The sequence below is a fragment of the Brachycentrus maculatus genome, unplaced genomic scaffold, assembly GCF_059751285.1.
Source record: "Brachycentrus maculatus isolate JH-2025_06_01 unplaced genomic scaffold, ASM5975128v1 h1tg000323l, whole genome shotgun sequence".
Classification (NCBI taxonomy): Eukaryota; Metazoa; Arthropoda; class Insecta; order Trichoptera; family Brachycentridae; genus Brachycentrus; species Brachycentrus maculatus.
Window position 1 is genome coordinate 659,582 of NW_028281072.1, and position 26,530 is coordinate 686,111.

Sequence of the window (26,530 nt, forward strand, 5' to 3'; positions counted from 1 at the left end):
CTTTCACCGGAATGAATTTCAATTTCCTGCAAAATGGGGGGATTCTTCATTACGCACGCCGTTCCCTCGGAAACACCCTTAGCACATGACATCTGAAACTCAATATCGCTAAATGAAATGAAATAAACGAGCTTTGTTGAAATGCACAATTCCACACTTTTTCACGAGACACGTTAAGGTGGATTATTTGTTTATTTATTTAATTTAATTACATGTACAGAAAAATGACCATTAGCGGAATTATTGCTTAGAAGCAATATCTTCTAACCAACCAAAATTTAAGGATAAAAACAAAAATACAGGTTTAATAATGGGATTAAAACAAAACAAATACGTTGCGATACAAACGATTGACTCTTTTCTTCGAAACTTTATTCGCACGTAATGGTGCATTGGACACTGCAGCAGGCCGACGCAATATTGTTGACTTGATCGTGAATAAATACAAGAACCTAGGTGATAAGTCCAGCGTTTCCAATAAAAAATGTAAATATTCGTTCCTTCAAAATCTCAAAAAGCTTTACACCGATTGATTTGAAGTTTTGACACAATATTGAATTTTAACACGCGCATGTTTTATTATTGTATTATTATTATTATTTAAATAAAAATATGACAGGTGTTATACTATTTGTTGATTCAGCATTAACTTTGTGGCATGACATGTTGATTATTATAAAAATTAAATAAATTGTGAAATACCATCTATTAAGTTTTATATCATTACATTTATGTTTTTTGTATAAAGTTATGAATAGTATAACTGAGAGCTCCTATCTTCTTGAGCAGATACCTTTTCATTGTCCAATTAGAATCAATAGACATAGTCACACCTTTTATAATCCAGCACCATCAAAGAACTATTTCTAAAATTCCTTTGTTTATCGAAGTTGTGGGAAATTTAATGAATGTTGTACCCACCTTGATATGTTCTATTCCAATCTTTCAAAGTTTAAAGCTAAATTGTTCGAAATCTTAAAAACCTAAAAAAGTGATTCTATTCCCTGTCCTTTCCTTTTCTTCTTTTCCTATCACTGCCATCTCCTTTTCTCCTTATCCCATCCTCGTCTCATGTCTCTTCCTTTATATAGACCTCTACTATGCATAGTTGTGAAGAACTATAATTGGTTCTCATGATTTAATTTTTTGTATTCTGTATGTATCATATATTGTAACTGTTGTTCTTCCTTCCAATAAAATAAAAAATAAAAATAAAAAAAATACACACGACTTGTTTCGAAAACAATATATTTTTTTTTATTGAATTATTATATTTATGTGTATATTAATTATATTATGATAATGACACTAAAATTTCTCTAAGTATCAATAAAAAATGAAAAAAAAACATCATAATGATTTTTAGCCATCCGCCATTCAATTAATCATCTTGTTCTCCCTCCACTGTAAAATAAAGCCTCCATCTCAATCTATATAGCTATAAAAGAACCGGAAATGAATGAACCCCATAACCGTTATTGGAGGAAGTCACGTTTTACAGTATTCTTTAATCTACATACATTTTGATTTTGCAAAGTGCGGAATGAATATTTATTTGCAGTAATCTCGCCGTTTTTAAAAACCAATACATGTTGTGGTCAAAATCAGACTACGGTTCTTTCTGAAGCCCCTTTATCATCTGAGCACATTCCTCTCGACTTATAAATATTAGTAGTATTTCAATTTATTTATTTTTTTACAAAAATGTTAAAAATATAAGTATATAACCACTCACCGTACTAAACTAATATTATTAACATTTTTGTAAAAAAATAAATAAGTAAAAATGACTGCAACATTTTGAGTGTGTCCAAATACTTGTTCACAAAATCTGGATTATCTCCAATTACAGGAGTTATTTTCATATTATTTTTTAGCATCTCATCAAAGATGAAGAAGAAATCTCATCTTTGATGAGATGCTAAAAAAATAATATAAAAACGACTAACTACAAAGTAAATGCTTTAAATATTAATAGTATTGAGTGTTTTAACTCTTAATTTTTTTAGTAAGTTTTAGTGTCGACTTATGGTCCCGTGGACTCTAGAGTGAGGGGTTTCTGGATTCAAAATCATCCTACCACAATTTTTAATAATGATCCGCCTAGGCTCACAGAAATAGTTTGAAATTGAAGTATTTTTGTAAATAATGAAAAACATAACTATTTATTTTTTGACATCTCATCAAAGATGGAGAATATGGAAGTCTGGGCATTTACATAGCTGACGACCGTTATAGGCTGATTTAATGGATCACTTTACAAATGTGTAACATTCACCAATTCTGCCCATTATTGACAACCACACTACTCAAATTCTTGGAAGTTCTATATATATGAACCAATTTAGAAACCCTGTTCTTGAATCACTAGAACTTCACTAAAGACATCTATTGGTGAGATGCAAAGAAGGTTTTTATCAAGTAGAAACTCTTATATTAGTATGTGAGGTCCGAATCCTGGATTACAATCACATACATGAGAAACGCCAGAAAAAATCATTTTCATTTTTATTATTTAAGCTTATAATTTGACCAGTTTATTTATTTACAAGTATTTGGACACACTCAAAATTTTGTAAACAAATATTTATCTTAAAAAACAGTTGAATAAAGGATCTTATTTCAGATAATGAGATCTAAATTGCGGACGCTGTAGACTTAAGGACCATTTATTTTTATATGTTAACGTTTAGAATGAAAATGAAACAAATATATAATCATACTTCAGACGTACAATTACAAATTATAATCATACTTCAAATGTACTTTCTTAAAATCTATAAAATTATCAGGTCTACTGTATACATTGTTTTCAAAGACAGATTAATATTGTATTCTATTCTATCTGCCTAACCTTGCGGCAAAGTGACGTGGTGGTTAGTTGGTTCTACTAATTTGCACCGAAAATTTCACTTAAACTTATGATAATGAGTTGCTTTTACATTTTTACAGGTAAACGCCTCAATTTTTTTAACAATATTACAGAGAACGTGTACAAATTTATGATGAAAAATGCTGATTTGAAAAACATTTGGTTTGATTACACAGAATGGATGACTAATTTTTATTGGTGTATAGTACTAATACGAATCTTTTTTAGATGCAAATATATCTGAACAAAGTAAAAAAATATTTTTAGTAAAGTATTTTACTTAACGTAAAAGAAAAAGTAAAAAAAAACTCCTTATTATGAAATGAAAATAAATATTCACAATCGAATTTATGACGTAAGTGAAAAGTTTTCTTTGTAACTCATCGAATGAATACACAAAGTTTTTACAACATTTTGATTTCCAGTTTCCAGAGAGTATTTACCCCTCGGTTCACTTGTTGCCAGTAAAACAAACCGAGCCTCTGGAAACTTCCCCTATTTGCATTTGGGGTGAGAGAAATTGGAGCGCGTTAACATTATAAACCGATTTTCCTTCGACTTCAGCATTAAATTCGAGGAAAAGTGTTTTCCTCGCCACCCATCATACGTGGCCAGATTTTTAATGCTTTTTTCTGGCCATCCATTGGCAACATTCTTCCCTTATACGTGTTGCATTATAAATAAGGGCGGGGGTGGAATTACGAAACGCGCATCGTGTGTGAGAGCCGTAAAATGGATGTGAGTGAGTTGGGTGTTTGCTCGGAAAAACGGTCCCGCAAAAGTGATTCGAGAATACCCGTTTTATCGGTGTTTTTATGACGTCACTTGAAGGAAATGTGGCCGACGTTTTTGAGAAAGGACTTGCAGGTCAAGGGTCGAATCGCCGAAACATGATTTACGAATATTTAATTCTAAATAATCGTAGAAGGAAAAATGTGCCTAAAAAACACCCTCATTTGTTTATCGTTATAAAAAGACGGTTTTTGCTAGGTATCGGAATATAATATTTCTTTTTATGTATTAATTTCATATCAAACACAGATTTTTTTGAGTCTACTAAGTTGTATTTTATTAACATTGTTAATAAAATACAACTAAGTAGACTCATCAAATCTGTGTTTGATTTAAAATTAATACATATGGTAAATTAAAATGGAATTCTACAAATTAACGCGAAATCAATAAATATATAATATTTCCCTTATAAACAGATTTGGCGTTTATGTTTAAGAACTCCATACATATTAAATTTTAAAATCAATCGCTGATTTTTAGAGTAATAATGACATTCGTTAAAAAATGCCGAATACAAGGCGAACCAATTGTCACAAATTTTATTTATATGTTTTTGATAATTTTGATAAAAAGGTTGACTCTAAAACTTAGTGATTTAAATATCTAAATTATAATTAAAAAAAAATAAACTCTTTATTTACAGATTACAAATTTAAACAATTGAATCCAATTAAATAAACATATATTTTTGAGAAGGGACTTCTAAGTGAAGGGATGAATCACCAAAACATGATTCAAGAATATTTAATTCCAAACAATGTTTGTGAAAAATGTGCCTATACAACGACACAAAATATTAATAAAATAGTGGTATTCACCAAGTAAAACTGAAACATAAAATTGATAAATATTCCACAAAATGACTGCCAAATCAAAAATTAAAAAAATTTGTCAGCATTCTAAAATTTTATGTTTTAAAATAAGATACCATTTAAATCAAATGTTCGCCTGGAAGTCTGGAATATTATTCTTCCAATTTATTTGAAGTTATTTTTTTAACTTCCTAAAATTGATCCAATTTTCAGTGCTCTCGGCTTATATGAGTAAGTTAACCGTTCATTCGTTCCGCCATTTTCTTCACCTGAATCATTTCCGCTGGCGTTGTCACATCCGGTCGCGATTCCGGTATTGAATAATTTATAGTTTCGCAAATGTTAGCAGATCAAACATTTTCACAATTGTGGTTAAAGGATTTATCCCTTTTTTATTACTATTTATCCGATATTGGATTATTCAAGCTAAGGATGGTATATCAATATTATAGGGGCATACACTTGAGATGGAATTAAAGCCAACAAATGAAATATTATTTCTCATTTTTAATTAATGTTTTACTTTGTAAATACTAATGGTATACCATACGGTTTACATTTACGGTGTTTAAAAATGATGCGGAATGCATCGAAACACGTATCAGTAGGTTTTAAGAAATAGTGGTATTTACTAAGTAAAACATGAATTAGAAAATGGATAGATTTTACCACAAAGTGACTGCCGAATCAAATAATGAAATTATTTCTCATCTTAGAATTTTTTGTATATGAACTATTTTTCGGAGCATGAACTGTTTTAGTCTGCCTCCATAATGTAATGGTCAGCACGCTCGGCTACCGTTCTGGAGGTCCATGGTTCGATTCCCAGGGGGGGTGAAATATAATTTTTAACATGGTTTTAACAGGATTTTAAACATGGAAGTATAATATATTAGAAGTATATAAATGACTAACTGCATTGATGATTATTTTCTTGCCAAGTAAAAGTGACTTAAATGGCCCTCCTGGACATTTTACGTTTTGTCAGTTGGTCACTTTCTCCTGTACGACTACGATATGGATAACTACAGTTATCCATTTGACGAAATGACTTTAGACCAGTGTCGTCAGTGTCATTATCACCTATGTTCTTATAAAATTAGCAATCCGAGGTCTGAAAACCGGCCTAAATCAATAAAGGTAAGTACTTTCGTTTACGATGTTTGAAGGCTCTTTCCTATGGCCATTTTACGAGGGTCTGTGTTGGTTCAAGAGGGAAGTACCCTTGATCAGCACAATGTAATGGTCTTTACTTCATATGGTCGCATATCATAAATTATGTAAAACAAATGTTTCAGTATTACAACATTTTGAGTCTGTCCAAATACAGCGTGTGAGGTCCGAATCCTGGATTATAATCCAAACTTTAATCCGGGATATAATTTATATTTGAAGCGCTAACTTTGTGATTTTCCATTTTATAGTAAAAATGTAACTTTGTTTTAAACTCACAACAAATGTTCTTATAACTTAATTACAATGTGTACCGGTTTCGAAATTAACCGCTTCTTTATCAAGCCTGATCAATACTTATTAATCAGTAATTAATACAGTGTTGATCGGTCTTGATTAAGAAGCGGTGAGCTTCGAAACCGGTAGACATTATAATTAAGTTATAATAAAATATTTATAGTGATTTTAAAACAAAGTAACAATTTAATTATTATAATCCTGGATGAATCAATCGGCGGGTATGTATGAGGAGATGCATGAACGGGGAAGAGGCGAAGAATTTTGCAAGGACAGAGGGTGTGGCGCTCTATTCTCTCTGCCTACCTATATATATATATATATATATATATATATATATATATATATATATATATATATATATATATATATATATATATATATATATATATATATATATATATATATATATATATATATATATATATATATATATATATATATATATATATATATATATATATATATATATATATATATATATATATATATATATATATATATATATATATATATATATATATATATATATATATATATATATATATATATATATATATATATATATATATATATATATATATATATATATATATATATATATATATATATATATTTAATTTTATAAAATATATATTTGTGTTTTTTATTGTTTACACATATATTTAAATTTCATACTATTTCTGTGAGCCTAAGCAGCTCATTATTAGAAATAGGTATAAAATTGAGGTAGAGTGGATTCGAACCGAGAAACTCTGATTTAAGAGTCCGCGACACCAACCACGGGACCACAACCCGACACGAGTATAATAACCTGGGTAGATCTTTTCTCTATGGGACATTGGCAGTCAAGCATGTCCAATAATGAATTATTACCGACCAATTTCTAATACATAAAATATGACATTATGTAGGAACATAAATAAATAAAAACAAAATATGTCGGATTTATGTGTCGTAAATTATTATAGCCAAATAAAATAATAAATTTCTCAGAACCGCACATCAATTAATAAAATATTTGGGCTGGCAGGACGACACGGAATGCCTTCTAGGATTACATTGTTACGAGAACCTGAGAGTCCTTGGAAGGCCGACATACTATAGGAGTGTCTAATGGGTAATTTTTACTTTTTCGGTTTCCTATTTGGGATGGTATTCGATAGTTTTTCCTGGTTTTTATTTCTTTTCAGCTAAAGTTTCCGATTAGGACCTATTAATATATACTATAGGATGCAGGTATATCTGCAATGACAAGAGTGGTGTTGACTATTTAATTTAATTTTATTTTATTTGTTCCGGAATTATAAAGCTTTAAATTAAAAATATCGTTTTTTTTTGTTTTGAATATTAAAAGCATTAACTTTGTGGATCATATTGATATATTATTTTGAGAAAAAAAACTTTGTATTTTGATCCACTCACATTTTTATTAGCAACCAACTAGATTCGGCAACAACCTGTTGTCCTCTTCAGGGTTCAGTCATAAATTAAACCCTGAAGAGGGCAACAGGTTGTTGCCGAAACTAGTTGGTTGCTAATAAAAATGTGAGTGGATAAAAAAAAAGTATTTTTATTTCTCGAAATAATATATCGTTTTTTTTTTTTTTAATTTACATTAACAATAATAAAGCCAATCAAACGATTCTATATTTATGTTACAATTAGTTGAAAATTAAGAGATAAAAAAGAAAAGAGAGGGTATGTGTGTGTGTGAGTGTGTGTGTGTGTTTGTGTGTGTGTGTGTGTTTGTGTGTGTGTGTGTGTTTGTGTGTGTGTGTGTGTGTTTGTGTATATGTGTGTGTTTGTGTATATGTGTGTGTTTGTGTGTGTGTGTGTGTGTGTGTGTGTGTGTGCGGGTGGGAGTAATATAAAATATTAATGTCAAATTGTCAAGTACGGTATAATAACTAGCTAAAAATATACATTATGCACTCAATTTTGTGAACTTATTCGCGTGATTAGCTTAAAATGATCGTATCCAAAAAAACAAATTAAGTTTCGAATAATTATGAAAAGGCTTTTTTTTGTTTTTTTTCTTAAATATGATCAGCTAATAAATGTGATCAAATTTATTTATGATTCAGCCCATAAAGTAACAAAGTATTTTTTGTAAAATAAATACGTTGTTAACTTTCTGGAATGATAATATAACACTCTCCTTATCATTCATCGTTCAATTTGTCAATTAAAACTTATAAACACTACTTCAATTTTACATATGACCTGATGATGGAATTTTTATCCGAAACCGGTAGTCATGAAGCAATATTTTTAAGTGGTTTTACACAAAATGAACGATAAATGATAAGGAGAATTTTTTAAAAGTGATATTATTCCATTAACTAACTAACCATAACGCCGATTAGCAAGGTTAGGCAGTGAGCGTAGCACGCTACACCACTCTGACTTTGTCAAAAATCTTAGCCTCCTCCACATTCATTCATCCCTCATACATACCCGATGATTATTCCAACTTCTGACTTGTCTACATTCAAGTAATAACTTAATTATAGTTTTAATTTATATTTGAAGCACTGAATTTGTGATTTTCCATTTTATAATTAAAATGTAACTTCGTTTTAAAATCACTTTAAGTATTTTATTATAACTAAATTATAATGTCTACCGGTTTCGAAGCTAACCGTTGTTTATCAAGACTGATTAATATTATTAGTATTAATCAGTCTTCATAAAGAAGCGGTTAGCTTCGAAACCGGTAGACATTATAATTAAGTGTTAATAAAATATTTATAGTGATTTTAAAACAAAGTTACATTTTAATTGTATTAATTATAGTTGTTTTCGGTTTCTTCCTTTAAAAAAATCGTTTCTCTTTCCAACTACATTTACCTTATATGTTGTTTATCTGAGGATTATATTTCTCAGAAGGGTTGATTGATAGAAATCTTTAGGGTAAGATGCATTGGTAGAAGACAATAGTCTTAGCTGGCTAAAAAATATATATAAAGGAGAAAAATATGGAGTAAGGAATGTGACGGGGGGGGGGGGGGGAGATTCCATCTCCTGAGTGTATTTACTTTGCTTCAGGCTTACGGGTTTCGAAAATTCCAAGATTCATAATAAAAAATTTAACAAAAATAAAAAGGCACAAAAATCGACGCTCGATGAAAAATAATTTAAATTCTTAAAATATCACCCGGCGCAAAAATGTTTCCATTTAAGCAACACGGAATTTTTCAGGTAATCTGAAAAGATAATTTCCTAGAAATATCTGTCATATCTCTACCTTCAGCAAAATACCGACTGCCGTTATTGTTATTAAATATTCTAGAAAGATCCCCGAAGCGGAAAGTCTAAAATTTGATTAATTAAAATGATACCTGTAATAACAGATTTTTATTATTCTTCGGCCGTATAATCAAAGAAAATTCTTTGGAAAGATTTTTCGTGAAATTTGTCAAATTACAAGCTTATTAAAATCTGTTTATATTTAATTATACCAACATCTGCTCGAATTCCTGAAGATAATTATTTTATATTGAACAAAGAAAAATGTCCAAGATACTACTTTTACTGACCCTTATCAGCACCCAATGGTGCATAGGGCACTACATACAAAATTATGCGACGTTTAGTTGATCGTTTATTATATACAGGTAAGGTGTTTTATACGAATATATACATACAAAAATACAATCGATTCTTTTCTGTTTTAATTCTTTTGATGCTCAACTTACATTTCTTTAACAAACTTAACACCGTAACCAATGTTCAAATGTGCGAGGTTTGTCTAAATAAACACTAGATTTTTAGTAACTCCAGGTGAAATATTCCGTTAAAGATTAAATATTTTTTGAAAAAGAATAAGAAAAAGAAGGTATTGGAGAACTTCAAAGTCGAAAAATGCATCCATGAAAACAGCCAACATCGCTCAGACATAATTTACCATTTGAAATTTGGTAAATAACACTATTTATCAAAATTTATTGTTACACGACCGTGATTAAAATCTACTGTGTTTTGATGCATTATGGGTTATTTTAAGGTGTTTCCAAATGATGCGGAATGCATCGAAATACATGTTACATTAAATTTGAAAAAATATTGGTATTTGCCAAGTAAAATAAAAATGAAAAATGCATACGTTTTAATACAATTTTATGTCAATAAATAATTTCTCAAAAGAACATTAACGAGTATTATTTATGTTTCAAAAGCGTTATTTTCCACCTGGTCACCTTGTATAAATTATTGACTTGGTCTTACCTGATCCAATTTGAGTAGCTCCTCAGGAGTGTCAGGGAGCTGTCCCAGGGTTAGCGGAGGACTGATATTCACTTCTTTCCCGAGGGAACGAACAACTTCCTCCCTGTTGTAGCGGTCGGCGAACACACAGGAAGCAGGAATCAGACCGTGAACTGTATAACTGATGGCCCGAACCAGGATCCTGAAACAATTCAAAATAAATTTATATTAGATTTAGGTTTTGTACTGACATTTTTTGTGTGCGAACCATGATGATATATGGGATCGAATGCAGAGCGGACACCGCAATAACAAAAAACGCGCTTAGAGTGTCAGAAATGAAGACTCTAAGAAGCATATCTGGGAAGAGTCTACGAGATAGAATAAGGAACACCAAGGTAAGAGAAAAATGCGAGATCGAGGATGTCGTTGGGTGGGGAAGGCAACGAAGAAGACAATGGTTTGAGCATGTAGGGAGAATGTAGCCATCCAGACTCCCCCACATTACATTGCACGGCCAACCCTGAGGTAGACCACTAAAGAGATGGATTGACAGCTGGGAATCCCTCTTGGCAACATGGCCAAGAAGAAAATAAGAGGACTGACAGTTCTTGATGGAACTGCTATTTTTAAAATAAAACTACAAATATCCAGATTTTCCAAAATTTCTTTTATGTGAATAGTGAAAGGGTTTCTTCGTTTCTGACATCACCAGTCTGATGACGTCAGTCATTACTTATAAAAAGACTAGGAGCAATGTAAGAGTTATCTTCAAGAGTTGTATTCTTATGGATAGCCCTGGTTTTGCTTTAACTGTTTATTTATTCAAATTTCATTTACAGAAATAATTACATCGTATTGAATTTACAAATATTATTCTTGTATTTCATGAAAAATTATACTTTTGAATAATAAATAATATTCCTACTGCCATAATTAGGGCCTGAGATCTGAAAAAAGTGAAATAAGTTCAAGTAAGTAATATTAATAATAATGATACTAGAAGCGTTTCAAATAGCCCAGTCGCAAGAAATAGAAAAAAGTCGCCGAAATTGTATCAATTAAACTCACCGGTTTTTCTTTTGCAATCGTTAGAGGGAATTTTTAATATCTAACAATTACAGATCTAAAGCTAAATCCTTTTTTTTCAAATCTACACTCAAATTTGAGACTTCAACCCTGTTGTGTTAACAATATATTGAAACACATATAACTGTTTTAACTAAACGCTGAAAATGTATTTTTTTTAGTAAAATTCATTCCCTGCAATGTAATTTTGTCGGGTTAGTGTCACGGACTCCTGTAGTTAGTGTTTCTGGGTTCGAACCCACTCTACTACAATTAGATAGTTATTTTTAATAATGAGCTGCTTTTTTGGTATATTGCATTATAAAATATTGAAATCTTAAAGTCGACTGCAGTCGTATATGTGGCAAAACGTTAATTGATAGATGTTCGAATGGTGATATTAGAAAATAATGCAAGGTTGAATTAAGCACAATTGATAAAATTAAGAAAGGTGTGTAACGATGGTTTGGGCATGTGAATTGAATGAGTAGAGAAAGAATAGCAAAATAATGTCGAATGTAGTTGTTAAAAGAAGCCAAGGAAAACTCGGCATGATCAAGTATTTCATAAACTTGAAAGTGGTCAGATCAGGAGTAGAAACAATAGGTGGGTATGTATGAGGAGATGAATGTGGAAGAGGTGAAGATTGTTCGCAAAGATAGATTGGTGTGGTATTCCACCCTCTCTGTTTACCCTCGCAGAGAACCCGCGTCATGGTAAGTAAGTTAGTAAATCAACATTTTGAGTATGTCCAAATACTTCACAAATCTTAAAGGAGTTATTTTTCATATTTATTTTTGACATCTCATCAAAGATGAAGAAGAATATGGAAGTTTGGGTATTTACGGGGCTGATGACCGTCATAGGCTAGTCTAAGTGATCACTTTACATACGTGTAACATTCAACAATTCTACCCATTATTGACAACCACACCAGACACATTCTTGGAAGTTCAATATTTATGAACCAATTTTGAAACGTTGTTTTTGAATCACCAGAACTTCACTAGAGATATCTGTTGCTAATATGAAGTTAGTAAAAACTATTTTTTTGTATAGTTTAACAATGAAAATAAAAAGGAACTGAAAACTAGATGAATTGTAATTATTGCACTCAGTCTCAATATATTTTTTTTTAATTTTCAAGGCTAAGTAGAAAAATATCGTGAACATCTTATAAAAATATAAGAATGACTTAAGTTGTGAAAAATTCAATATTTCGCATGTTTGGTGTCCTTACCATTTTCAGTTTATTGTAGATTGTAGAAGACGACTGCTCATGAAACACGCTTAGGCAAATTTGGGATTGGGCTACCAATGATCCCTCTTACGACCATAAAAGAAATACCGCGATGTCAAGTTACCTAGCGACTGGCCTAAGAATAAAAAATAATACTCTAAGTGCCCGAAAAGTACTTCATTAAAACTTCGGCTAGCTCGTAATAATATGGAAAGTTGGTGCGTAATTATGTAAAGAAACTTGTTTATTAAAGTTTTTCATCGCAGGAAAATACGCAATTCGACATAAATTATTTTTTTACTGGCTGACAAAAATCTCCCTATATTATTCATGAAACGTCGAAATGGTGGTACCCACCCTAGTCTAATTTTCGGCATGAGACAAGTGCCGAAGTATCTCTGAATGATCCTTAAAAATGGTGCCGAAGGCATAACCTTGTCTTGTCGTTCTATATCAATCAATTGTTTGGCAAATTTGTGTAAAAATACTTGTTTGTGATAATATGTAAAACTTATTGATTTAAATTTTTTGTGTAACATTTTAAAAATAAAAGCACGTTTTCGTTTTATTATAACTTCATGATTTGGTACCTTTGTCTACGTCAAACTATTAATTAACGATTTGAAAAATTTATGTAACATAAAAATAAAACACACACACACTTGTATGTTTTACAGTTACTTCATGATTTGGCAACTTTGTGTAAAATAAAAAAATACTTGTACGTTAAACAATTGCTTCATAATTATTACGATTTGGCAACTTTGTGGAATAACATGATGAATAAAAAAGAACATGTGATCTTAAAAGACCAGTTTTGGGTTTAGTATTGTAAACGTGGCTAGTTTCGAGAACAACAGATGTTCTTATCAAGAGATGAATACAAACCAGAATTAAATACAAACTTGTTTCGTAGAAACTACTTCTAAGATATATTTTGTATTTTAACATGTTGATGAGAGAGCATATGTAGTTCTTGAAACTAGTTGTGCTGGAAACTAGTTGATATACTCAAAAGTGGTGTTATACGAGTAGCTCACTCTTTTCAACAACGTCATACTTAAATAAAAAAAATCGTCAATTTTCAGTTGTGCATGTTTTCGGAATGTCTGGAAAATGTACTATATCCTAGCATAAGCGGAATATTTTTAACTTAATGTTTACCCACTACAGGGCAGAAAGTGTTGTTTTTGCATTTTGAAGAAAATGTATTTTTTTTTTAATATAGGTACTAAATATTTTTCAAATGGAGAAAAAACATTCAGGTTTTACTTTAAAAGATCTGTTGCATAGTAAAAAGTTAATAAGTGGCTTGATATTTATTTTTAATACATTGTATTACATTTTTAAACTTCAAAAACGATCTCCTGAAAAATCAAGTTTTTTTTATATATGACGTTGTTGAAAGGAGTGAGCGAAGTATTTATTATTTTATTTGATTTATGGTTCGCGTTAATCTACCGCGGTGTTTATTGTACCATCTGAATTCGGATAGAACTCAAAGATATTTTTTGGCAAAGAAATGGGACCAAATCGTTGTTAGTTAAAAAAGTTTGCTTAAAAGTCAACGAAAAAATGACATTAACATGAACTTCAAATTAAGAAGAAAAAATATTGTTATTGGTATATGTTTCAAAATAACCGGGAAGTCAATCTTTGATTTCATCAAAATAAAAATATTTCTTCGTGAATTTTTACTCACCACAACCCAATATATTTTTTTTACATAATATTCCATAAAGAAATTTCTAGTATGTCATTAAACTCTTAATAACTCGGGGACCAAATTCTCTAGAGAAATTATTATACGGAGAATCATAACATTAACGGATAATGGGGATATTCGTTTCAGAAATGATTGAGATTCCATCCAAAAAGGATATGCGTATGCAAAAAAAAATATATCATATATGCTTACATATATCTGTTTTTTATTGCGTATAGAAGTTTTCATTTTTTCGTATTTCAACAGACTTCAATAAAGTTGTGTTTAACATCATTATACACGACTAATTTCGAAAACCACAGTTGATCACAGTTTTCATCGACATGTGATTATTAAAACATAATGATAATTATAATCACTTGTCGATAAAAACAATCGTAGATATTGAACTAGTCTTGTGTATTGAAATAAAACTCAATAAGTGGTATTACACAATGTTTATTTAAAAAAATCAGTATGTCGTTCAACTAGATATAAAATACACGCCAAATCAATAAAAAAATAAAAAAATATGTTCTTTATAAATTAAATTCTATGTCATAAAATTAAGTCGTGAAAGAAAATGCAACGAAATTCATAAATACACCTAAGGAAATCTATATTTAAACATTATATATAAGTACTTGTGTATATATATATATATATATATATATATATATATATATATATATATATATATATATAAAAAAATACACATATACATATGTGCACAAGTTCCAAAAATTTGAGAGGTGTCGTTTACATATATATTTATATATATATATATTTAAAACTTAGGTACAAATAATCGTTAGGTGACAACGAAACTAATGCTTTAAAAACAAAGCATAAAAACGTTAAGCTAACAACTTACTACGATAAAAAAAGGTTCTTCTAGGAAAAACGGCTGTTTCTTAAAACAAATTTTAAGGAGAATCGTTATAACGTTATTTTATTGTATTGAATTTACTTTATTATTAAGAAATAAATATACGCCTTTGAGCGTTAAAAAGATAACGAAAAGCACGTTCTGATGTATATTTTTAATAATTTTTCTGTAAAATAAAGTAATGTATTCGGTTTATACTTGGGGGAGTAAAGGTGAGAGGATTTCGGGCACATCCAAGTATAGCCGGAGAGATTATCCACTTCCAGCGAAAATGTTTACCAACTTTATGTTTGCTTTTAATTATGGAAACACACAGAAGCTCACGGCTGGGAGATCTACTGTAGACTCGAGTTGGAACAGATACCACATACAATGGCATATTTCCAAAGTATACATGGCCAGACCGCAGCTTATGCAGAGTGTAAAATAAAAATTATGAAAAAAACGGAATGCAACATTGTCTCGAGTAGGTACCTTGTCTACCAAAAATTAACAATAAATATGGGAGTAACACTTCAATATATGGTTCCAAATATGTTTAATTTGTTGCCGACGGAAGTAAGGCGACAAAATAAAATTAAACAATGATAATAAAACAAAGCCATGATTTTTTTCCTGATTTGACCAATTTTATATAAACACACCGTTATTTCGCGTTAATAATCAAGGAAACTATAGGAACTAAAGGAAGCGATTGCAAATCATCCTTGCGTTGTGACGCTGTTTATTTTAGAAATACGCCCCTAGATGTTAGTATTCTTGTATCATCGCCGAACGTAACTTTGCCGTCGATCTTGCCATTTTCCATAGTTAGCGTGAAAGCTTGCGGTTTCGAGTCAGTAACAGAAGTTCGCCCATTTCGATTAAAGTTTAATCGTCAAAGCTTTCGAACAAAAACCGTATATCAATAATTGGACAAAGTATATTACTACACTCTCTTTATCATTCGTCGTTTACTTTGTGTAATACCACTTTAATAAACACTAATTCGTGAGTAATAGTTTCGGTACAATCATTCCATCACCAGGTCACTAAAATGAAATGGTTACGATCTGACATTTATGTAATAAAATTTTGAAAGAGGTAATAAAAAAATGAATCAAAATAGGAATATTTTTAAAAGTGGACTCTAAGTTAACATAAAAAAAAAGAATATTATTTTTTGACATTTCAAAATAGACGAAGATAAAAATGGCTTCGCGGATTCGATTCCCGTTAATTCAAAAGAAATATTTATTTTTAATTCGTCTGGGTGTTCCTGTTGTAATTTTCATATCGAAATATCCATATCCTTACATTCTTAATTTTGATATTTTATTTTATTTTTTAATTTTAATTACTATAAAAGACTGCTGTAAACAAAAAAAAATAGAGGTTTTGAAATACGTCTTTTTTTTACGCAATTCGATAATATCCTCGCAAGGGGAAACAGCTATCACAAAAATATAAAGTGGACTCATTAATCGTGTATTGGTTTATACTTGTACACATTTTGACATCTTATCATAGAACAAGAAGAATGTGAAAGTCTGTATATTTAGGGCATATGACCTGGTTAAGTGATCATTTCGTAAGTGTGTAATATTCACCATCCTACCCATGATTGACAACCACACTACTCGAATTTCGGAACATGTATTTATACTTCAATTGACACTTTTTTTACGCCAGTACAGGATTTTTTTTAAAAATTACCTAACGTCCAAGTGACTCTGAAATCTAGCTACGGCTTATGCAACACCGCCCATCATGACCCTACTAAGGCTTCAACTTTTTAAGTTTCATAGCCTATGCCTACTCGTGAGTGGATGTACTCTTTTTGTTTAAAGCTACTATAATTTCATGTGATTCATGAGTGAAAATTCTGGGCAAAATCACTCTACCATTTTTGCTTTATTTATTGTAACTGCAGCCAGTTGGTAGAAAACATTTAAAATTTTTGGGTAATGTATCCAAAATTAAACAAGATTATTGGATTGAATTCTATCTTTATTTAAAAATATATAAAATGATATATATATATATATATATATATATATATATATATATATATATATATATATATATATATATATATATATATATATATATATATATTTATATATATATATATATATATATATATATATATATATATATATATATATATATATATATATATATATATATATATATATATGTATATATATATATATATGTATATATATATATATATATATATATATATATATATATATATATATATATATATATATATATATATATAATGTAACGCGTTTTGTCTTATCAAGACATGATCAAACTGACTAAAATATTTGCAAGCTTATATACTAACAATTTTGTTATTTTAAAATATTATTAGTTGATTCGGCAGTCACTTTGTAGTAAAATTTATTATATATAAAATTAATTTACACGTCTATAACGTGATTACTTAAGCAATATATGACAGGTCATAAGCCCTAATAATAATCGTACTTCCATATATTTTTTCATCTATGTTGAGATGTGAATTATTTATGAGCTTAAACAGTGTCTTCAAAGTTGGGCAAATTTAATAAAAACTAATTTAATGCAAACTTATATTTATACTTTTTCTCAACTTAGGCACTACCGTCAGCCAAAGAAATTATCCATTTTTAATTTTAAAAAATAACAAAGTAAATACCACTATTTTTGTAAATCTACTGTGATGCGGAATGATTCGAAACACTTGTCACAGTAGATTTTAAGAAAGAGTGGTATTTACTAAATAAAATAAAATAAAAAAATAAAAAATTATTAGATCTAGGTGTACATAAAATGGTGGGTATTTCAGTGGGCAATATGAATTCCCACATCTGGATTTAATAAGCAATTAAAAGTAGTAAAATTATTAAATTCACATTTCCCCGTATTTCAAGTGCCAAATTATTTCAAGTTCAAATTTGTTTTGAAATATTTCATTGTAAATCTGAGCTACTGCAATCTGTTGTGGGGAGCGATGTATTAATTTTGACCGCAGGGTTGAACCAAAAAGGGGCATAAATAACCCCCTGACGGCGTGATCCCTCACCGGACGGGACAGGGCGCCTTTAGAAACCACCCCTCGAGAAACTCTGAATAGGCGGAAACTTATTACCTCAAGGGTTAAAAGGAGAGCGACTTCAGAAACAGAGAAGATTCTTAAATTGAGAATGCTTGTCAAATGAAATGAGGAAACAAAATGAGTTTCATATATTGAGGCGTTCATATACTGGGTTTTTACAAATATCAACTACAAAACGTTGATAAGAAGTGAGAAATTTATTTAAAAATGTTTTTGGGAAGAATAGGACACACAGACAAGTAACATTGTGGTAATATCTCTCTATTTTAAATTTATATTTCACTTGGTAGATACCACTTTTTCGCATTTAAAATGATGCGGAATGCATCGAAACACGTGTCACAATAGATTTGAATAAAAAGTGGTATTACCAAGTAAACGAACCATTTTTTAATGTTACTTTATAAATATAAAAACTCTTTTACATATAATATGTTGACAAACCAGTTCATTATTAAATATAAATACATACATAGGTCTATAATCTATAATGCGATATCAATTATTTCTAAGTGCCGAACCTTTAATTTTTGAAGAACAGCTTTGGATACACTTAATTTATTGTGAATAAATAATTGGTCAAAACAAAAGTTTTATAAGAATTAAACAGCATGTTTTTATGCTTCTAGTATGCAATTTTTTCAGAAGAATCTCACAAAAATTTCGTAAAGGTCTCTGCTAGTTTACTTAACTCAATCCTAGATGGTGCCAAGAAGAAGCATGTGCAAGAAAGTACAATCAACTGAAGTCAATCAAAGATGTAACGGTGAATGTTACACGATATATAAAGTAATCACATACAACAGCCTTCGATAGGTCGTTAGCCCTGTAAATAATAACTTGACATCCATATTCTTCTTTATCAATTTTGAGATATGAATTTCAAAAAGTTTGTTGCATATTTAATATCTCCTATTCGAAAAATTTGAACGACATACCATGATAAAAAAAACCTAACGAGTAAAAAAGGAACTAAGGAATCATTACGTAAAAAATAAATAAAACATTGAATCATTCATTTGCTAAATATTATACGAGTATATATGCGATTATAAAAAAGATGTTTTGATAGGATAACGTAAGTGCCTTTTATCTTTATCGTGAAGTAAGTGACATCCCATAAACCCAAATTTCCGTTGACAAATTCTTCCCACGGGAGAGAGAAGTACACACAGGGAAGCTGGGGTTCTGGACCCCCGGGATGGTACCCGAGTCTGGAGCAACAATCGACAAGTCCAAGTTGACACTGAAGGAAGACATTAAGGATACCCCGAGGGCCTGAGGGGAATAAGATTAACGATAGTATGTGTGAAGATATTGCCAAATTTAGATTCATTACGAAGGATTACGTAATGATGTAATATAATACAAATATTTGAGAACCAAATACTTCAATAACCTTCAAACAGATATAAATATAGAACATATTATATTAAAAATGCATTAATTGATTCGGAAGTAATTTAGTGGTAATATAGATCCATTGTTTTAATGAAAATATTATATTTACCACGAAAAATATTTATCGATGTGTTTTATTTCTAGAACTCAGTTTTACAATTTATTAGATATGAAAATCAAAAACTGATATTTAGAGTCAACTAAATTGTATTTTATTATTAAAAATACATAAAGATAAAATTTTGCGATTTATTTGTGAATTTATTTTTACGTGTTTTTACAAATATGTAAAGTACAATTAAGAAGACTCTAAAAACAAGTGTATTATACCAAGTAAAATAATAGTTGAAAATGGATATTAAAATTTATTAAATGCCTATTATACATGTATATTTCAAAAAATAAACATTGAGTGATAGTCCCTCTCCAAACACAAGAGCTAAGTCTCTTTTTTGGAGAGGCACAGCGTAAACAGTAAACGATTTGTTTTGAAAAGAAAAAAAAGACATTTCTCTCCATCATTTTGTATATATCAGAAAAAAATACAAGGGCGATCAAAATAACTTTACTAAGGTTAGACGGTGTCTTATATGTTTACTTATAATTCAACATTTTCAAACACCGTATGGAGCTTGAAAATTATGCAAAATGATGCAGAATGCATCAAAATACGTGGCACAATTAATTTTAATAAATAGTGGTACTTACTAAGTAAAACTCATATAATTTTTTGACATCTCAACATAAATGAAGAAGAATATGGATGTCTGGGCATTGACGTGGTTTACGACCTCATAGGCTGGTTAAAGTGATCCCTTTAAACGCGTGTAATATGTTGAGATGTCAAAAAATATCTCATACACTTGGAGATAATCCAGATTTGTAAACAAGTATTTGAACACACTCAAAATGTTGTAATTTAAACTCAAATTAAAACTGTAAAAATAACTCGTAAGTAGAGAAATCCAGATTTGTAATCAAAGCATCTGGATAAACTTAAGATGTTGTATAGTTTAGAATTGCGCTCTTGGGACGTCACAATATATAATTATTTTTTTCCAAAATTTATTGTAACTGTACTGTCAACACGACGCCAACGGCTTAGTTTCAAAAGGAAAGGCGACATCGCGACACGTTGGTCGCATTAACATTCGAGGCACAGCATCGACTCCAGATCTGAGCCAGATGGGGCCTGCCCTCACCCCGGTATGTCAAAGGATGTCAAAAACAATACTTATACATCATGGAAGATCAGGCGAGAGCGGAGGGGGTGGCTGAGATGAAATAGGGGATGATAAAGGGAGAAATTAGACCTCCGCATTGCGTTAAATAATAATTAAACAAGGAACAAAGCAAGAAAAAGCTTCGGATAATATCGTAAGTTATGAATTATTTCATTCGTAAAAAACGATCAATATTTCTTGAGTTTTTCAATTATTTAAAAGCATCGTCTTTAAAAATGATTTGGGTGTTTCAGAAAAGGCATGTCAAACTCGCGGCCGACGAGTATTTTTTTGCGGCCCGCGGATACCCGCGGTTATATTTTTCATTTTAATATTTTTTGTACAGGAACATATGATATTCTTTTACAAAATCATTTAGTTGGATCTACTATACCTTATTTGACTGTTTTTGATAGTAAATTATTCCCTTAAATTTAGATAAAAATGAAAATGAGATTTTTGAGCTTTTTGATGTGGTCCGCAGGCATACCTAAAATACCTTATGCGGCCCTTGGTGCCTATTGAGTTTGACACCTCTGTTTTAGAACTCTCAACATGAATAAGAATACACAAGTTTGGGAAATTTAACTACAAACATTTTGGTGTGTCTATTAGTATGTCTTTAGTATGTACAACGAATGTTTCCTATGAAAATGCCATAACACGGCGAGACAAGAGTCGCACAATTAATTTTTATGTAATTTTTAATAATAAAATACAATTTACTTGACTCAAAACATCGATGTTTGATGTAAACATTTAATATAAATTAAAATGGGGTTCTGAAAAAAATTAATGCCAAATCTATAAATATATTATAAATTAACAATAATCATGAAAAAATATTTTTTAATAATCCATAAAATCTGGCGACTCCTAGTTTGGGAGCCGCCGCTCTAATGCATCAGTTTTCACGACCGACATTCGCACCAAGGAAAACTACCCGCAAAGGTGTTTATCGCGTGGCGCTTCCGCGAGAAAGAGCCTAATATTGTGTGATGGATGGTATCACAATGTCTTTGTGTTATATTTTCCCGTACACAAAGTGTCCGCCGGTGATGGAGTGTCCCGAAAATGTCATTCACCGGAATGATTAATGTATTTTTAACGGAATAATTTAATTGTGTCTGCCGCACTTCAAATGGAATGGTGAATTGGGCTTATTTATTACAAGCCCCCACCCCGGGGGTGCTTTTCGATAGCATCCCTAATTGGAAAACAAGGTAATTAAAAAAAAACTGCATTCAAAGCTCCATGCGCCAAATGATCTGCTTTATACACTGGTGCACACCCTCTACGGATAAATGACAGTCTTCTTCTTTTTACCCTTATCCGCACCCAATGGTGCATAGGGCACTGCATCATATGAACGCGGTGTTTTTTGATCATTGAAGGAAAATGAAACACATGAAGGAAATGTGATCAGCCTTCCATTTCAGGTACCAGTCCAGGTTAATATTGAATAAATATTAGAGTGAAAAAATCGCGTATATTTATTTGAACCCCTCTCTGAAAATCGAACCCGGGACTTCCAGAACGGTAGCCGAGCGTGCTGATAATTATACTACGGAAGCGGACAAAAAGATCGTAGGAGTTACAAAACTGAAAAAAAGACTTTTATACATCTTTCTATTTGAAAATGTAAATTCTCAATGTTTTGGGTGAGTCCAAATCTTTGTTCACAAATCTGGGTTTCTCCACTTAAGAGTTATTTATAATACATTGACTTCTCAACAAACATAAAAAAATCAAACAATATTAATATTATTTATTATATCAGACAGTCCGCCACCGTAGTGTAATGGTCAGCACGCTCGGCTACCATTCTGGAGGTCCCGGGTTCGATTCCCAGGGGGGGGTCAAATAAAAAGGATATTGAAGGTAAATGTGAAAAACACATCACAAACACCCAGACCAATTGAACACAAATCTTTTATTGAATTTATTTTGCGAGAATCGAACCCGCGACACCAGTTTTGTAGTCGAGCATCTACCCAACTACGCCACGGCGCCTGTCACATTCATCTTGTTTTATACCAAGAAATATTTTGAATTCATATACTTTGTTTTAATTTACTTTGTTTGTATATAATTTCCACCTCCGCCTCCGTAGTGTAATGGTCAGCACGCTCGGCTACCATTCTGGAGGTCCCGGGTTCGATTCCCAGGGGGGGGTCAAATAAATATAAGTAATTTATTATTGTAATATTTATTCAATACTACCCTGGACTGGTACCTGAAGCGGAGGGCTGATCACCTTTCCTTCATGTGTAAACGATCAAGATAACACTGCGTTTATATGAAGCAGTGCCCTATGCACCATTGGGGTGCGGATAAGGGTTTTATTATTATTATATATATCAGACAGTCAATTAAAGGCAATCGGTTACCATCAGATATATTGAAATGTACCGTAAAGTGGGTATACATTGCACCAAAATACTGCATTTTTTCAAAAAATTGTCTATTCAGATCAGGTTTTTTACTTTTTCTGAGGTTTCAACTATTGCAATGTAATAACACATATACCTGTAACATGTCTGACACGTTTTTAAATTTTTATCTATTTTGCCTGTATTTTTTTTTTATATTTATATTTTGGTGCAAAGTATCCCGGGGTAAAGTACAACTTTGCACCATGATATTTTCTCTACACTTTTCGTACTAGAATCCAAATTTATGCAAAGTAAAGGCTATCCTACAAGTTTTGTTGCACCTTATGAAGGGTTTTGGCTCACAGTTCACTAAATGCAGATTATAATATTGTATAATTCTGGAAAAATAAGACACTTTAAAGAATTTTTTTTTTTTGAAATATTGAAAAATCTAACAAAAATGTTTTTTTTTTCAATACTGAAGGTTTAAAATTATATAAAATAATAGGTGGATATTAAAACATATCGTACTATATAGGTAATAGGAATTAAAATTAAATTAGGTCTAAATTATGGTCAAGTTCTGGGACGGTAAAGAAACCTCTTTTGGATTGCATTTTCGGTTCTTTTATGGAACCCGCTACACCCTTCCAAGAATATTGAAGAAAGTCATCCTTCATCGGCCACTTCCACGATTTGAGACTCTCCTGCATGGATTTAACAGCTCTGTCTTTCTTTATTTCCAAAATCTGTCCCGGAAATTTTTCTCCTTCATAATGAAATACGACATATTTTCCCACCTTCTTTTTTACTGGTCCTAATGAAACGGAAGAACAAATACGATAACTGGTTTCAGTCATCGTTTTTGTTCTTCTCCCTCTTCCTCAAAGCTTCCGTGTGAACTATAATCAGTTAATGCTAGATATGCTGGAAGTTTCGATGCGGAAGGTGGGATCATTGATGTAGTTGGTTCAGGTAGCATTTGTGTCTCGTCAACGTTCATTTCGACATTTGGATCGTAAGCAATGCTCTTACCTGGTTCTATAGGTATCGTTTTCCTGCGTTTTAAGACTGAATTCTTTGGGTTGAATCTGTTTTCTTCCAAAAACTGTTGAAAACTCTGGCGCACGTCATCGTCATACGCTTTTAATGGCAACCGATTAAGCAACTGACTAGTTTTAGCAACAGTCAAGGTTTTATGTCTTTGCAAAAATGATCTTATCCATTCAGAGCCTGGTACGTTGTTCTTTAATATTCGTACTCTTCTGCCAAATCTATCCAAATAGGCTTTTAGAATGTAGCGAATGTTAAAAACACTCACTGGGAAACCGTACTCACTCATGTCTCCTATGCAGTTTACGAAGGATTGCTCTTCGCCCTTGTCACATATCGGAGGTTTTCCCACAGGTTTTGTGTGCTGACCTTTGAGCTTATAGTTAATCGTCCTTCTGGGGATTTTGAAAATTTCTTCAGCCTTTTTTTGACTGATTGTACCATTTCGAATGGCCTCCAAACACTGCTCCACTCTCTTCGGTGTAAAATCGCAGTATCGTCTGGCATAAGGCCGCTGTTTGTGTGTTCTTGACATTTTTGAAAAAAATATACCAACAGGAATTAAGTAAGTACACAAAACCAATAGATATTTAGCAAACATGTCAAGTTGTATTAGCCGTTTTAAGACTTTTCATCAAATTAATTAACCATGGCCTTTTGTGGATACTTTGCACTTGGTGCAATGTTACCCCAAATGTGGTCAATACAAGTCAGTTCTTAAAAAAATATTATTTTTACATAAACTTGACAACGTAACTAAAAAATACAGCATTTGAGAAAAGCAGGGCCTATCTACCTACGATTTAGAGACCACTCACTTGTTGTAACTTGTTTCAGTATACTGATTCCACTGGATTTTTTCGGACACAATTTTCAGACAGAAAACTTTCTTTACGTTCGGACAGGAAAAACGCATTGAAGCAATAGCGACCGACTGTTACTTCTGTAAACTAAAAAGTAGATTGAAGTGCCATCTATCAGAAACAATAGAAAGTAGAATGAAAAATGACATGTATCAGAGATGACCAGCTCTACAATTTCTTTACAGAAGGTGGTGCAAAGTATCACCCATGGTGCAAAGTATACCCACTTTACGGTACTGAAAACCTAACCCGTTTTGCATTGCATCGATAACAGTTTTCGAGAAATAATATTATGGATGTTCCATAATGAGCAGAATGGTAAACGCCACTTTAGTGTATAAAGTTATCGTTCAAGCCAGCCAAATGCCAGGTCGTATGCCCTGGGATACTCTGACTTCCATCTTCTTTCGTATAAAGGAAAGAACGTGAATGTAAAAAATGCTTCATCTTCGTTGACACCTATTAATATATAATATATACACACACATACATTTCGGCTTACTTAATTTACCACAAGAATAAAGTTTAAAAATATATAACTTCTCATGAAAGATATAGTATTTTATTTATTGTTTCGGCATTAACTTTGTGGTAAGACATGTTACAATGATTAAAGAAAACACTTGTTTTTTACCACTTGAATTTTATTATAGACTACATGTTTCAGAAGTTAAACTTCCATCATTCAGGTCTGTATAATAACTAAAATATAAAATATAAAATTGTTCTATAAATAAGGAGAGAGGAAAGTAAGGGGGAGGGGTTAGTCAAGGAACGGAGTTTGAAAACAAAGGAAAAATGGGAAGCAATGGCGAAGAATTTTGAAACAATATATTATTTAATAAATTATTATTAGAATTCAGGTTTTTTGGATTAATAAACTCAATAATTTACCTTAATCATTGTATTTCTAAATTTTCAAGATAATTCATAATTTGGCCTTTATATGGAACAAGGTGTAATAATTTTAATTTATGAGATACTAATTTATAGATACTAATCACTCATTTCACTCTCATAAATTAAAATTATTACACCTTGTTCCATATAAAGGCCAAATTATGAATTATCTTGAAAATTTAGAAATACAAAAAAACCTGAATTCTAATAATAATTTATTAAATAATATATTGTTTCAAAATTCTTCGCCATTGCTTTCCATTTTTCCTTTGTTTTTAAACTCCGTTCCTTGACTAACCCCTCCCCCTTACTTTCCTCTCTCCTTATTTATAGAACAATTTTATATTTTATATTTTAGTTATTATACAGACCTGAATGATGGAAGTTTAACTTCTGAAACATGTAGTCTATAATAAAACTCAAGTAGTAAAAAACGAAGTGTTTTCTTTAATCATTGTAAAGATATAGTAATTGAGTGAGAAAAAAAACACGAATTTTACAATATTACATTTTAAAATCGAGTGCCTAAATGTAAAAAAAAAGAAAAATGCGTAATAAAATAAGGCT

The 26,530-nt window shown here is 31.0% G+C and overlaps 1 protein-coding gene across 1 annotated transcript in view; it reads right to left on the reverse strand.

Annotated features, from left to right (window-relative positions):
• The window catches only part of rsh (Rap GTPase activating protein radish), a 212,330-nt gene that overhangs the window by 95,103 nt on the left and 90,697 nt on the right, over nucleotides 1-26,530 (reverse strand). Inside the window, exon 8 of the mRNA XM_088268421.1 lies at nucleotides 10,180-10,360. Within this exon, the coding sequence (XP_088124547.1) occupies nucleotides 10,180-10,360 (181 nt within the window). The remainder of the gene's footprint in view (nucleotides 1-10,179; nucleotides 10,361-26,530) is intronic.